The sequence below is a fragment of the Phaenicophaeus curvirostris genome, chromosome 1 (genome assembly GCF_032191515.1).
Source record: "Phaenicophaeus curvirostris isolate KB17595 chromosome 1, BPBGC_Pcur_1.0, whole genome shotgun sequence".
Classification (NCBI taxonomy): Eukaryota; Metazoa; Chordata; class Aves; order Cuculiformes; family Cuculidae; genus Phaenicophaeus; species Phaenicophaeus curvirostris.
In genome coordinates, this window is record NC_091392.1 from 141,688,533 (window position 1) to 141,704,342 (window position 15,810).

At 42.8% G+C, this 15,810-nt stretch overlaps 2 protein-coding genes across 2 annotated transcripts in view; one reads left to right on the forward strand and one right to left on the reverse strand.

Annotated features, from left to right (window-relative positions):
• Nucleotides 1–11,697, reverse strand: part of AFF3 (ALF transcription elongation factor 3) — a 328,515-nt gene extending 316,818 nt beyond the window's left edge. Inside the window, exon 1 of the mRNA XM_069855424.1 lies at nucleotides 11,645–11,697. Coding sequence (XP_069711525.1) covers nucleotides 11,645–11,697 — 53 coding nt within the window. The remainder of the gene's footprint in view (nucleotides 1–11,644) is intronic.
• RPL31 (ribosomal protein L31) overlaps nucleotides 1–15,810 on the forward strand; it is a 492,543-nt gene that overhangs the window by 40,875 nt on the left and 435,858 nt on the right. The window lies entirely within an intron of this gene.

Here is a 15,810-nt window from a genome sequence, read left to right on the forward strand (position 1 = left end):
AAGAATACCCAATAGTTACGAGCATTTCAGTATGCTGAATCCTGAGGCATCTCTCTCCTCACTCATTATGGAAGGACTCCCAGGCAAGAAAGAAGTTACCTGCATCTCTGGGTACGGCCCCAGGAAGTGCTCCCATACTCCAAGACACCATCCCTCTTGATCCTGCTCCAGAACAATGCCTTGTGTTTCCACAAGCACCTGGCTTCCCTGCCATTCCTGCAGCTGAACCTGTTACTTTCAACCTGTTTCTGCAGCAGTTATTTTAGGTAATCCTCCAATTTCCAGTACTGTGCGCATGGAATCTGCATTTCTTTGTGTCAGGTCACGGGGACTGCTCAAGTGCACTCACTGCCTTCGATCTCGTACGACCTCAGGCTCCAACCTTCCCACAAATAACTTCCTGGCACTGAGATACACCATCCTACACCAGGGAACCTGTAGAACTTTAATATGTTCAGGTTATGGTAGCTCTAAACTACAATGTATTACTGACTGAGGTGTAGATTACACCTCTGCTGAAACCTTCGGGCATTTTTCTGCTGCTTCACATACCTCAGTGTGCACAACTGGACTTCATAGATGAGAGCAAGCTGCATCTGAGATGCCGCAGCAAACAGCATTTCAGGATGCTCTGACTCTAAGCCCCTTTTCTTTACAGGTATTCATTTGTTCCCACTTTCCTCACCATGAAGGCCCTTCATGGCCTAGCCTCATCATTACGAAAAGTTATTACCAAAAGTTATTTCAACAAGGCTAACTCTCTTGCCCTGAGAATTACGGAAATTCACTCACCAAATTTTCAAATAACGCCTTCGGGTATCCCTGTGTTATCACTCATGCTTAGGAAGAGTCCTCATAAGCACGCTCAAAATCACTTCATTGTTCTTTTTGAGGTTCTTGAAAAGAAAGTGCTGAGTTAGGATGTTTCCTCTTCTGGGAAACCTTCATTGTAGTTTAATTTCAAATTATTCATACTCCAGACTTCACTGCAACTTTCATTATTCAACTATTTCCCTTTCTCTTTTTAACCCATATGATAATTTATTCCTTTTTTTTTTTTTAGCTATAGGTTACTTTGCTATGTGCTAGTGTGTCACAGAACTCATTTTTTTAGTTACTTTGACAAACCTGACATCTTGCAGCTGTTACACATCTTGTTTCAATTACATCTCTAGATAAAAAGAATTCTTAAAGCCTGAAGGCTGCAGATGGCTTCCTGGTGAGGGGTTAACTCCAGTTTCATATTCAAACCTTTAGGGGGAGGACCTTTTCTTGGGCTATTCTCTTTAGTCTCCTTCTCTTATGCCCTTCTAATTTTGCTATCTCTCTCACTATAACTCCCATATCACTCTGGTCACAGAAGAGGAACTGGAACAACAGTGTCCATCCCTGCCTCCTGCCCATGCAGAGGTGCCTGAGGAGAGCAAAGTATCTGTCGCTTCAACCTTGTCTCCACATATCATGCCGGCTGCTTACAGCAGGGCACAGCTGAATGAGCACAAATCACTGGAGTGACAATTCAGACCACCACTAATCCCTAATAAATTCTGGACTGTCCCACGGCCTTGGGAAGCTCTTGACAACTGGTGATGCTCTCAGCATCTGGCAAACCACTTGTGTCTAATTGGGTACCCTGAGATATTTACACTGTGCTTAATGGTTACAGAAGAGATTGATCACCCTATTCTTGGTATCTATCCAAAAAGAGTATATAAAAACCTTTGATCTTGCTAAGGCAGCAAAACATGTCTAACCATCAGTTATGTAAAGGTGGTTGTTATTAATTTGAATACTGCACAGAGAGGAAAGAACAGAAGTACCATATAATGAGATATATTAAGACTACAAAAGAATTAAGTGAAGCTGTTATGTTATGAATCATGATTTTATTGTTTAGCAGTCAGCTCTTGATGTAATTCAGATAATAATGAATGGGCTAATTCCTTCCACCTTTATTCAAGCAGAACTTCCATTGACTTCAAAGAGAAAGTTGTCCAAGTCAGGACTAGAGATTGCAGCATCTATCCCATTATTTGCAAATGCTTTTCTGACTATAAAGTGTTCCTTTATAATGGGCTATCACCAATAACAGTAGCATTTACATAATATAAACCTCTTACATAAGTGTCTTTCGTGTTCAGAAAAGACTTTTTATTCTTACTGCAAACTGCCACGTCAAAAGTTCTCCTGCAAACCCTTACATTTATTGAAGTATAGGAATATACAGGATTTCCCAGTGTATCATTTTGATCATCTTTCCTTCTGCTCAATATTTTTCATACTATCATAATTTTTTCCTCAGGAGAATGTGTTATTTATTCATTATTAGCAAAAAGATGGTTCATCATTGCAAATATTTTTCTTTATCATAGAAAACCAAGTGCCAAAAATGGGAAACTGCTAAGTCTTGTTAAATTTTAACAGATGCCAGGAGTATTTGAGGGAACAAATTAATAAACAGTCCTGCATCACTGTTTCTCTCACTCTATAATTCTGTTTATAAGTTAATGCCCTATATAATGATTCAAATTTGTTCTTTTAAGTAATTCTTAAATTGCTTAAAACTTGAAAAATGTGCTTAGGCATTATACTTTCTGTTTTGATCTAGCAAGACTCTTCAGGTTTTTGACAAAACCAGAATTTTTTCTCTTATTATAAAGTATGCACTTCCATCTGGAACTTATTTCAATATTGTGAATCTTCATGCCTCAGAAAAGCGCACAGAACAATGGACAGGCTCTACTTGATTGTTTTAAATTGAAATTAATTAATTATGAAACAACTGCAATAGTCTAAATTACTTATTTCCCCTCTCAGTGAAAATGAATTTACAGGCATTTGCAAAGCACACAAAAATAAAGAGAGAGACAAGAAAGTCTGTAAGAAGGGAAGTCATGTAGAATTGTCTATGATCTGTATTTCAAGAAAGTAAATAATTAATAGCTCCAAGCAAGCATATTAGAGATTGCTCTTTCTGTTATACAGTCACATTGAGCAGTAAAATAATGCTCTAAATCTGAACAACAAATACAGTACAGAACTCAGTAGAGTTTACTTTTCCAGATAATAATTTTTTCAGCTGAAAACAATGATTTTTTTCACATTACAACCAGACTGTGACTTGAAAGAAGCTTCTCAGACATTTAGTCAAGACAGATGAGCAAAGAGCATTAGGAAAGCTACCAAGGCACCAAAAGATCTACAGTCAAGGCCATTAAAGAATAGCTAATCTGCTCTAATTCTAATTCTCCACTAATGGGTTTCCTTAAATGTGCTTTACATCAGCCATAATTAGTTCAAGATATTGATACTTACATATTTCTAGGAACAACAGAAAAAAAGGCTGCCTTTCTATTACATCGTACGTAATCATGTTTGTGTGGCCGTACACCCAAGCTAGTGAGTTCTTGCGTAATGTGAAGCCTTGAAGAGTGTCATAAGGAGATACTTTGCTTGGATCTACAAAAGCCAGTGCAGGTCCTAAAACAACAACATTCATCTGTGCTTTCCTTTTTTGGGGTTATCTCAAGGCCATTTTACCTCAGATGTTGCAGAATCAACTGTACTGAATGGCCAGGGATAAGCTAAGCCACATATATTGGGAAAATGTACATATTTTTCCTACCAATGCTTATGGGTTTGGCACAGATTTTAATTGTCATTGACAAAAAACTCAGACTCAAAACCCTTGCCACATTTATGAAGAGCATGACTGGATTTTGAAGGTATCTACTCCATCTTAGGAAAAGGTTCATTTATCTGAAAGAGCAGCAATCTGACTCAACAACCTCAGAGAAATGCACGGTCCTGTGGCCTTTTTGAACCTACCTACATGGTGGGAGGGGTATAGATCCACAACCTAGCTGCAAACACGGTGTTATACCCAAGCATGCAAGACAACCTGGGGATACTAATTCAGATAAGTTGGGATCATGGTGGTTTTCTTGCAGGAAGCCTGAGTAAATGGACTAGCACACAATCACCTTTTGTACTAAGAAATTCCTGACAGTCTTCAGGCCTGACTACAAACAAAGCACATTGTAACATTAATTTACTCTCTAAAGTGGTGACATTTAGTTAACTCAAGGTCATCATCCTACAGAAAAATGTTACACTGTCCTTGCCAAACACAAATGAAGAAATGAACATTTAGCTTTTATTCTTACTTTGTCCTTTAAAAACAGTTGATGACATGACAGGTTTCCTCCCTGACTACTTCAGAAACAAAAAATGTAAAAAAGTGTCTGTCAATATAATTATCTTCTCAAGAGTATTTCTGTCAACAAACACTGTTCATTTTTTTTCTGCACTAAGGTTCAACTACCTACTGCACTTGCTGTTCTAAGCCAAAGGAGCACAAAAACATTTAAATCAGGTCATTCCCTCAAAAAATCGACAGACCTGAGAGATGAACCTTGCTGGTCAATTAGAAGTGGTCAATGACAGAAAGAATCAGCTGTCTCTTAGTGCACTGCTAGGAGGTAGACACTGCTTGGCAATGCCAGAACAAAAGCTAAACCCCTACAGAGGAGGACTACGATATCTACCAGCACCTGTACATCAGAATGAGCTCCGCAAAGCCTTCACAGTGACCAAAGCAAACAAAGCAAGGAGATGGATGGTAGGAAAGACTGCTGCTGGGACGGCTTCCGACACTGAACTCTGTGAGTGCACATTTCATCAATGCTTTTTCCTCCTGATCCATCTGTCTGTTGTATTTGCATTTTTCATACCACCACAGGTCATCATAATACCCTGGCACCTGGACTGCACCATCACAGCAACGCACAGACCAGGAAGGCCACCAGTTTTCCTCTAATGGATTTCAAAAGTGATACATGCAGTCAGAAGTGATCACAGCTCAAAGCAATCAAAACATACGCAGTGTATAAAGATACCATCTTATCCTCTATTTGTCCACTCCTGTCATTCAGTCAAAGCAGGCTGGGCCACAAAGGACTTTGGCCTGAAACATGTGAAAACAACCACACAGAAAGACTGGGTTACATTAAGATGTTGTGCGGCTTTGTCAGATCCAACGCTCTTGTTTCTAGTTTTAAGCACTTACAGTTGCGGGTGATGTTTATTGAGAAACAGCACATAGCAACAAAAAGCTTCTTAGCAAAGATTTCTGTCCCTTCTGCATGATTTTAAGTGTTTCCTGACTGCTGAGACCACCACTGCTGCATTGGAACTAATTTATTTTTTAAAAAATACATAAAGGATCTCTGAGGATAAATTTAAATTGCATTCCTACTGTCATATTTCCCAAGATACACCTGTATCCAGGTCCTTGGTACATGCATGCAGGTTAACATCTTCCTAAGAGGATAAAACACAGTCAACTTAAGTTACTAACACATACTTTTTATTAGCTGGAGGTATTGGCAAAGCTGAGATAACAAGCTGTAAGAGAGGAAAACAAGTAGCTATATTATGCACTCCTACATTTGAAAAGACATAGAAAACGCTTAGCACAGAATATTAATAATTGCCATCATGTTCATTTAACTGTTGCTACAGTTCATTCACTCTTTCTCCTAAATATAAATTCATAGTTACCATAAATAATTCATAAATTATATAGATTGCTACCTGAGTATTAAACTGTAAGTGTCCATTTTGGCTCTCCTGGGGCCTTAGGCAGCACCAGCAAGCGTAACTGGTGTCTCAGAATTTATTTTAAGAGACAGAAGACCAGTGAGTGGCCCCACTGTTAATGATGCAAACATAGTGGGTTCGGGATGAGTGGGGACCAGTGGAGTCCCTGGGAGCAGCCAGTCAGCGAATCCAGCCTCTGGCAGCAGCACTGAAATGGTAATTCCCCAGCAGGGCATGGTTTATGAAGAGATAGTTTTGTTCAAAACCAAGGAAGCTTGGTAACAGTTTTCTCTTTTCCTGCTTTCAGTGTTTCACAAGGAACTTGTGGGTTTCCACTGGAATTAGCCTTACAGCTAACTAGCCCATATACAAAGAAATTTTACCTGGTTTTCCGAGAAAATACTGTGGTTTTGAAATCTCATCTTGTGAGGATGTTACTTCAAAGTAACTTGATGAGTCTGTTGGATGAGACAGTATCTGACACAAAACATAACTGTGCTTTCTAGCTGTACATATCAGTTTTTCTTCATTTCTCTTGATTTTACTTTATTACTGCTATTGTTAATAAAGTTATAATCAGAGTTTAAGGTTTCTCCAAACATATGCTCTGAATAATTGCTGGCACTCCTTTTATCCATGCTTTGTTGTTTCCTAGTCATAAACACGATGCAAATGGATTAATTTGCTATATGAGATTAAAAAACCCTCTCAATTAAACAGTTGCTTTCTCTGATGAGAGTGTTGTGGCGTTGACTATGATGTTATTCTTAATATATGGATGACAAGATGCTCCCATAGCCAATATTATTTTCAATATGGGCTTAATGGCCTGTATTTCTTTTCCACTTGTTTTAAGAGACCTGGTAATTTTCTCAAAATATTCACATTGATCAGAAAACTCCACTTGTACCTCACACCCTCTTCCAAACCCTGATCCAATAACCTAGCCAGGTTTCTGGCCTGACTTCCAATGGAAAACATTCCCAGTGGAGCTGGCTGTTCTTCTCCTGCATCACACAATTGGGCGTGGGTGCTCAAACAGTCCTCAAGGGAGAGATTAAAGTGCATTTATTGTCCTACTAGTGTATCAAAATTTCATTTATCAGACAAAAACTAAACAGAAGTTTAAAAAAATTATTCTTAAAATAAAAAAAAGTAACTGAGTACTGCAAATCACAGATGATGGACCAGATCCTCATTTGGTATAAACTCAGCAAAGCTTCTGCACTCAGTGGAGACTTAAACCAAATGAGCAGGATGTGGTATCTTACATCCAACAAATTAGCAATCACATGGCATGGCACATATAGTTTTAAAATATTATTATTAAGCTGATGTTTATAAGGTATAAGGACCGCGAAAAGCTTGCTTTTATTATTTATGTTTAGCACAGACAATGTGTTCACTGCTGTAAGAAAAAAATCTCAAGCAATGGAAGTAATTCCCGACCCAAAGGGCTTCCAACCTAAAAACAGGCATCAGGAACAGAGAACATGCTGTGAGAGCGGGAAAAGGGAATAGTTCATAGTTATTACTTGTGATATTGTTTGCTTGCAACTTATAATCATCACAGAAAGAGCAAATTTTAGATGGGATCTCAATGAGGGGAAGGCAGTAACTGTGAGTTGACACTGGGACGAACGCAAAATGGGAAACACCACAAAGATAGAAGTAAGGAGGCGGCAAATAGGATTTCAAGTACTACTAGTAGAAAGAGTCCAAGAGCTAAAAGGAAAGAAACAAGGGACAATAAGTTATAGGCCATAAAGGAGACAGGAGGAAAAACAAGACAGTGACGTAACTTTTTTTGTGAGAGGGAGGTATTATTGCTGTGTGTTGTCTGTAAAAAGGGGAAGCCAGTCCAGCCTCCTACCCGACTGAGAGAATGGCTGCAGTTAGCCCCCTCTCCCCAAAGTAGCTGCTTACTGTTGTCTGAAAATAAACATCTTGATACTCTACTGTGACTGAAGAAGCATTTGTAGAATTAGCTTTCTAAAATTGTCTCCAGTAAACACTGCACAACATAAGGAAAAAATCTTGACTGACACAAATTTAAAATGTAGTGACTAAAAGCTAGACAACCTGGGATCAAGAAGATACAAAAGGTTCATTTATAAGACTGCTGGATGTCTGGCCACTTTTTGTTAATAGCAACTTCCAAACAAAACTCTCATTGACTTCAAATGGAGCAGGAACAGACCCAAAGATAGCAAATGAACTGGTAATTCAATACATAGTCTGTAAAACACACTGGGCCACCTTACACTGTGGCATTTGATATGGATCTCAACTTGGAAGCTATACAGCTATACATTTTTTACAGGACTATCCAACCCCTACAAAACTGATGCTAACTCAAAATATCCAGAAGTATCAGATAAGTACCAAATAAACAAATTACACACTTGGTTACTTTTACCTAAACAAACACCGGGGGGGTTGTGGCTAACAATCATCTTACACTCAAAATTATTTTCTTGTTTGGTACAAAACAGTAAGTGCTTTAATAAATCTGCTAATTGTTTTTGATGAATGGGGAAAACAGTCTATGCACGTATATCACATAAGCATGTGAGCAGAGCTGTTACTAAGTGATCTTCACCAGGGCTATCACTGTGCTTAAACTCAAGCAAAGACTTAAGGACCTGGCTGACTTTTTATCTAGATTTGTTAAATAAGGTAAATAACAACACAAATGCCTATAATGCAGAACTAGTCTTAGGATTCCAATTAAGTCCTCTGCTCTGCTCATTTCCTGTTTTCCATCATGCATACCATGTTTTCTTCTGTAAAAGAGGCAAATAAACCACCTCTAATGGAGAATTTCCATCTCTTTTTGTCTACTGTAAACAAATACAAAGCTATAAGACACTCTAGAATCTACATCCTCTAGTCTTGACAAGTAAAACTACACATACAGCTTACCAAAAAATGCACGGAGAAAGAAAAAATGAGATGGTGCTGCGGTTCAAAGTTGTTAGTGTCAATTGTTTGGGATAACTGTGGTGGTTACAACACCTTGAGTTAAGTTGGACTGCTCATCCCAAAATGTTCAGAGAAAGCTTACCAAATGGGCGCGAGTTTTATTTATGCCACGGGTTGGTATGTTTTCTTAAAATTTCTATTTGAGTTTGTACTCAGCTTTCACTATTTGAATTATAGTAGTTTTCTGGGAAGCAGAAGTGTTATTGGCATCAATACAACCTGGAAGAACTACTGTTTAGTAGAAAACAGCTTACAAAATTCCCCCATTGCTGTTTACCAGTTAAATACTGTATTTAAATTACTGTTAAATACAGGCATGAAATGATATATTATTAGATTTTGTATGCTACAGCAAAGACATAGCGCGTATTAATTGGAGAGCAAATTCATTAATAGTATAAAAGAAACAATCAATGAGAATTGATTAGCATGCCGCTGTTCATCTGGAAACCCTTTTTGATTTTCCAAGAACATACCAAATTAAAAAAAAGCACTTTAGAACAGCATATTAATATTTAATTACTTCACTTTTAAGAAAAACGTTCACCAAATACTGCAAAAAGCAGATTTTCAGTCATAAATTAAGTGCGCAAATTGCCATTATGACTACATTCAAAAGAATAAAGGACAATATTCATTCTCACTGCAGAGAAAATTAAGTCTCTTAAGTGTTGCTCTTTGCCATGAAGTACTTCCTATCTATGTGGTATATTTTATTTCCCTTCTTGGCAACAACTGCACTCCTTTGAAGGCAGCCTGGCAAGCCTTCGGAGCTTAAAATGAAGATACCAGCCTTGGTTTTGTCCGTTTAGTACCTTATCCAAAGCAGGTTTCTTGAGAATCTCCATAACCTTCCCATCACTGAGCAGCAGACGAGCAGGACAACAAGAGGATAGCACGACACGTGCACCCTGCCCTGTGATGGGGAGCAACATAGGGCCCTTCACCACAGCCACTGCGGCACCGAGGCACTGCCGGCCTTCACAATAGACTTTGGAAGCTTTCTCTAAGGGAAAGTAAGTTTTTATTTAATACTACTTGTACTACTTTTCAAAGTTACTATTCCGAAGCATTTGCAAAGCAGCTGCTTCATGATAAACTTCCAGCCCGTGACCTCAAATACTCCAAGCCAAAGCTGGTCAGCAAAACTTAGTGCCCAAAAAGGACACAAATGTGCAGCAGCAAACACCTGCAAACCCCTTGCTCCCCCAATAAGCTCCATTTAAAGTAGGTGCAAGCCCCTCATTGGGCACTGCTCTGAACATTTGTGGGTTCAACCCCTAAACAGAGGTGAGAATTTAGCATCGAAAGCAAGCCTGCCACTGCATAATGGCTTTTAATATGCTATTTGAACCCCCTCTGTTGAACCTCTCTTCTGACTGCACCAACTATAGAGGAAAACAAATAAACAAGATCGATGAAACACAAATACAAACATTTTCAAGCAGATAATTTAGCTGGAAAATGGTAGATGCCTTTTCTGTCCTGTACAGGAGCTTTATGGCAACCATAGTCATTTGAAAGCGGCTCCACAATAGTCAAAAAGCATGCTAAAAATTATATAAAGAGGAGCAAATGCGAGACACAGCCTAAAGCCCTAGCTTTACAGAATTACATTGTTAGCTTTACAAATTCAATATTAATTCTAATAGCCAGTTTGCAGACCAGACTAATAAATAGCATGCTTCTGCTGGAAAAAAAGAAAATTCCCCCCAAAGTTTGTCTTTGTTCAAGGAGAAAGGGAAAAGCATTCAAATGTGTGAAAGCATCATTTCTCCTGCTCTTGTTTAATAGGAAAACCATGTAATTTAATTGTAAAACCGTGCATATGGGCTGAAAACTTAAAATCGGGCCAGAGATAAACGTTACGGTTTGGATATAAACTGAATATCGGTATTTATAATTGAAACGAGGACATAACCTTAACTCGTGTCACAGGCAGAAACGCTGTAATTAAAAACTTTTATGGGGTAGTAACTAATTTCGCGTTACACGCGCTCTTTAAAGTTCCCATAGCAATATAAAAGTTTTATTAGGCTGGGTGTTATCAGTGCAGCTATTTATCAGCCCTCGCGGTTCCGCAGCAGCCCGAGCCGCTCCCATCATCCCGAGGTCTTTCGCACAGGAGCCGCTCGGCTAATGGGACTGGCGGGTCCAGCTTATTTTGTGACACCTGCCAGCGACGAGATAAGCCGGCAACGCCGAACGCGCACCCTACTGACAGAAGATACAGATCGCCTAACGCGTTAAAAGGCACCCCGATAAGGGATTTCAAGAAAAAAAAAAAAAAGGAAATAAAGTAATCCTAGGGATGCGCGCCGGGATGCTCTGTGCCTCCCGCAGCCAAACTCCAGGACTTGGCAGCGGCTCCGGGAGGGCGATGCGGGACGGGAGGGAGGGAGGGCAGCGCTTTCCCACCTCCAGCTGCTAATGACATTTCTAGAAATTGTTCTCCCTTCCTCCCTGGCAGCCCCGCAGCCGCCGCAGGGACCCGGGTGTGCAGGGAGGGGGGTCAAGGGCATGTGGAGGGGGGGGAAAGGGGCAAGGAAAGAGCAGGGGTGAGGGTGTTCGGAGGTAATAAAGGCGGCTGGGGGAGGGGGGTGAGCGTGGGGATTGAAAGGGGAGGGATGGAGCTCTGGGTGCTAGTGGAGGGGGCGCACAGGGGGTTATTGAGGGGGTTATTGCAGGAGATCCCCCCACACACACAGACAAACACCACACTCACCTCCCGGCAGCATGGAAGGGGCCCCCCCATCCTCTGCCCCTCCCGGGCCAGCCAGTGGCCAGGGAGACACCTCCCGGGATGCTGCACCCTCTCTGGCTAATGGACCCGCACCCCCCGAGCCACCGCACACCCCATCCCCCCCCTTATTGCACACGCACATCACCGCACCCCCGATTCACTGTACACCCCAGGAGGGCGCACACCCGCCCCGAATTATTGCACCCCCCAGCGACTGCACCCGGCTCAGCGAACGCTCCCCGTGAAGATCCTGCCCCCCTCCTCATCTCGGGCACGGGGAGGGGACGGGGGAGGCAAGGCAGAGGTCCCACTCACCACAGAGAGTCCAGGTCCCACTCCTGGAGGAGAGCTAAGTCGAAGCTGTCCATGCTGAGCGGTGTCAGCGCCGCCGCGCCGCGACCGCCCGGCGTGCGGGGCGCATCTCCGACTGCACCCGCGGCCCCGCTCCGCACCCGCGCAGGTGGGGACGGATTCCCCGCTCCGTCACCACCTTCCCCGAAAATAAAAGCAACGCGACTCACCCCCCACTCCAAAAAAAAAAAAAAAAAAGGAAAAAAAAAAAAACCAAACCACCCAGCCACCAACCCAAGCCCTTATGCCACCGCTCGTTCGCAAGCGGCGCGGCTCGGCTGGGCTCAGCTCGCCCGCTCCCGCCCCGCTCCTCCTCCCTCCCTCCCCTCCTGCGAGCCAGGAGCGCGCAACGCCCGCCCCGCGCAGCGCTGCGCCCGCGCAACCCCCGCCCCGCGCAGCGCCCGGCGCCCAGGGGGAACCTGCGCCCGGGGAGGAGCGGCTGGGCACAGCTGGGGATGGGCTGGGGGGGGAGGTCCTTCCCTCCCCTCCTTTCCTCCTCCACGCGTTGTCCCTGCTTCGTGGGACACCGGCTGGCCAGCAGCTCACGCCAGGGTGGAGAGGACTCCAGGGAGAAATTGGGATAGGTTTATTGCAGGACAGGCAGTGGCCCCAGTCCCACGGCGCTGGAATATTGTAATCCAGGGTGCCAGCCTGAGCCCTGTCCGTCTGAGGGGTCAGCAGCTTTTTAGCAGCTCAGGAATGGGCTCTGAGTTAACGCATTTTTTTTGCACCAATTACTCCTTAGGTGCATAATCATAGAATCGTAGAATCACCAGGTTGGAAAAGACTCACCAGATCATCGAGTCCAACCATTCTTATCAAATAATAAGCGACACCTGGACACATCACAGCTCTTGCAGGCTCCGGCTACATACAGGTCTACCTAGGTTAAAGATCCCTGGATTGGATGAAGCCTTTAAAAATGAATGTTCTCTAAGTAACTCTCTTGCCACCCCAAGAGAGTAAGATGCCTTGCACTGTCCAGCCTTCTTGAAGCACTGGCTGTGATATCTGGCTGGCCAGGGGAGGCAGGCTCTCCTGATTTGTAGCTGCTGAATCACATTATGAGAGGTTAACACACATTAAATACTTTCCAGAATATTGGGGTTTTCAGCTAAGCAGTGCGTAGCTGCCAGAGAAGTGCCATGTCATCGCAGACGGGGAAAAGAAACGTGCAAAATCCGTGACTAAGAGAAGGGGCTATTCATGTGGTGTTGCCAATGTGAACATCCGCGGGGTGATGCCAGACTGGGAGATCCCTGCTCTTGGGAGGCCAACCCAACCTGGGTTGCAGCTGCCTAGAGGCGCCCCGATGTGCATGTAGCCCTGGCAGCCCAGAGCATCGCACGGGCTCAAGTATTTATGCAGGCTTCTGGGCTAGTGTCGTGACTGTATGTTATTTTTTCCTGGCTTAGCTCTGTTTATTTTAGGGTAGGTAACCCTGCACAAGCAGCTTTGGCTGCCGCGTAGGTGTACTCCGAGGGAAAGATTTGAAAACCTGGACGTTTGTAGGTAGCTTTCGGCAAGTCTTCTGAAAATCCTGAGCCACTCCAGAGCTGCTTCAATTCCTCTGCACAGCCAAGGTGGTGCTGCCTCCTGCTGCCAGAAGTCCCCCGACCAACCTTGTAGATGTGGCACATCTTCAGTCTGGAGGGACCCACGGGAGCCGGCTCCTGCCACGTCTGTCTCTTCACCTTCCCCAGTGGGAGGGAGAGGGACTTGTCCTGGATCAGGAGGACTTGCCGCAACCCCAGTCTAACCAGAGCAAAAGAAGATGAAAGTGGAAAAAAAAATCAGACAAGTTCAGATGTCAGGCTTGGTCCAGTATTCCTGGACACACAAACCCATCTGAAAATAGTCTTTTCTGTGAGCTGGGGTGAAGCTCAGTGTGGCTGAAAGTTGAGCCTGCAAAGCAAGTAACATTCTCAACAAATATAGTACTTATATATGAAGGGAAGCATGTTTATCCTGACCTTTTAAAGCCGTAGCCTGTGCTGTCTCACTCTTCCTAGTTTAACCAGAGATTTTGCAGCCCACATTGCAATATGGCTCTGATTCTTTCCCCGAGTCCCAGCTTACACAATGATTTGCGGAAGTGCTTAAATCACCCTCAAAATGGTATATACGACAGGGGAGGCTCAAACCGTCTTTATGGACTAAATCACTAGAGTCAGACCCCCTTTACATCAGCGCCAGAGCTGACCATAGGTCATTCTGTAAAGCACGAGGTGGACTGAAACACTTACAAGTGGCAGCTCACTAACGCATGGAAACTTGGAAGTGAAATTACGTAGGCTAAATTCATCATCCAAACAGATCAATAGAAAAAGTAAACAAATAGCACGAGCAGCACTGACTGAATTAAATTTCAAACAGTAATACATAATAATAGCAACATAGGCAGTATGTTTTATGTTTTTAATATGTTTTAACATGCGAGATTTTATATTTTTTTACAGTTCTTGCATATATATTATTGTGGTGTTCTGTTCTTTTCCCATCATGGCCATGATTCTCTTCTCATGCGGAGCAGAGAACATCAAGACTAATTGCATTGAAATTAATGTCAATTGAAAAAAATCTCAACTGTTTTGGCTAGCTGCCAAGTGCTGGAAGCTTCATCTTTTCTCCTCTGGCTTTGATGGCATTTTTAAAACTCCTTGTACGTGAGATCTCACCTATAGGTTGCCCTCCCACTGCTGATTTTGTTTCTTCTGTGATGTGCCTGGACAGGAAGGCTTGTGGCTTTGCTGTGTTCCTCTGCTAACTCCTTGGCCTAACACAGTGGCCAGTCCCTGTGGCCAGAGAATACTCTCTGTTCCACAGTCTCACTCGCTCAAATCTTTCCTACTTGCCAGCCATCAAACAGTAACCTCACCTGCTGCTTTGTTACTTAAAAATGTCCCATCTCTCACCAAACGAGGTATGACAGTAACAGTAGCATACAGTAAACCAACGCAGACTGTTTAAAAGGAGTTGCTGGTCCATGCCTGAAGAATCATCTTCCATGCTGCCTATTTCAACCTGTGGCTTCCCCGCAGCCACCATTTCCCCGCCAACATCCCTTAATGTGTGACTTGTCAATATATTTTCAGCTCCTGTAGGGACTGAAGCCTGCCACTTCAGGAAAGCATGGCACTAGATAAATAAAAACATGATGTGTGCTATCTGATCCTCCTCATTGTAAAAATATTTTTAATGATTCATGTGGACACTACTTGCCCCCCTCATAGTGCTTTTTCCTCTGTTAACAACTCTTCATCAAGAATAAGTGAGCAACTGTGCCCAGTCAGCGGACTTTCTGAGGAGAGCTGAAGGCCTAGGAACAATATGCAACTCAAATCCACTACATAAAGAATGCATGTAACAAGAAAGCTTAACATCATCTTAAAAGTTGACATTTCCCACTTGTCAGACTCTCTGTCTTGAGTGTGGCATAGCAACTGCCTGAGGAAGAGTAAAGATAATTTTAATGCAACATAAAATAAGGGGGAGGTGAGAAATACTACATTCTTAGTCAACATCCTCTATGAAAAATATCACCATAGTATTTTTTTGTTCTAACCTATCTTTAAAACATGTACCAATTGAAAAATGCATTCTCAGCTAATTCATAAGACCTTAGCTGAATGCTTTCAAAGAACAGGAGAGGAGTTCTGGGGGTGACCACAAGTAGTTAATTCCTTAGCATCAATACAATGAGTCTAAATGTTGTGTTTTTCTACATCTTCCCTCATTATTGACACACGAAGGCAGAGGTGGTGGGACATGGTCAGACCTTTCTTTTGTGCATGGATTTCAGCAGTTGTAGGGACAGAGGCACAGCTGTACATACACAGCATGGTCCAGGATTAGCCAGCGTGCACTGCACCTTGCAGTTTTCAGGACAAAGTGGGGGCTGTTAGATCACTTCTCACCAGTAAATCTCTGCCTGGTCTGGTCCAAACAGTCTAATCCATCAGCAATTCCTTTGGAAGGCAGGTTACTACATTGCTCAAGCGGAGGGCCACAAAGAACACTCACGCTTGTCTCCATGTGCAGTGCACTTCCAGCACTCAGTGCAGCCCCCACACACCCAGGGCAGCTCCAGCAGCTGCTCTGAGCTTCTGTATAGGCTGGAGCGGGACATA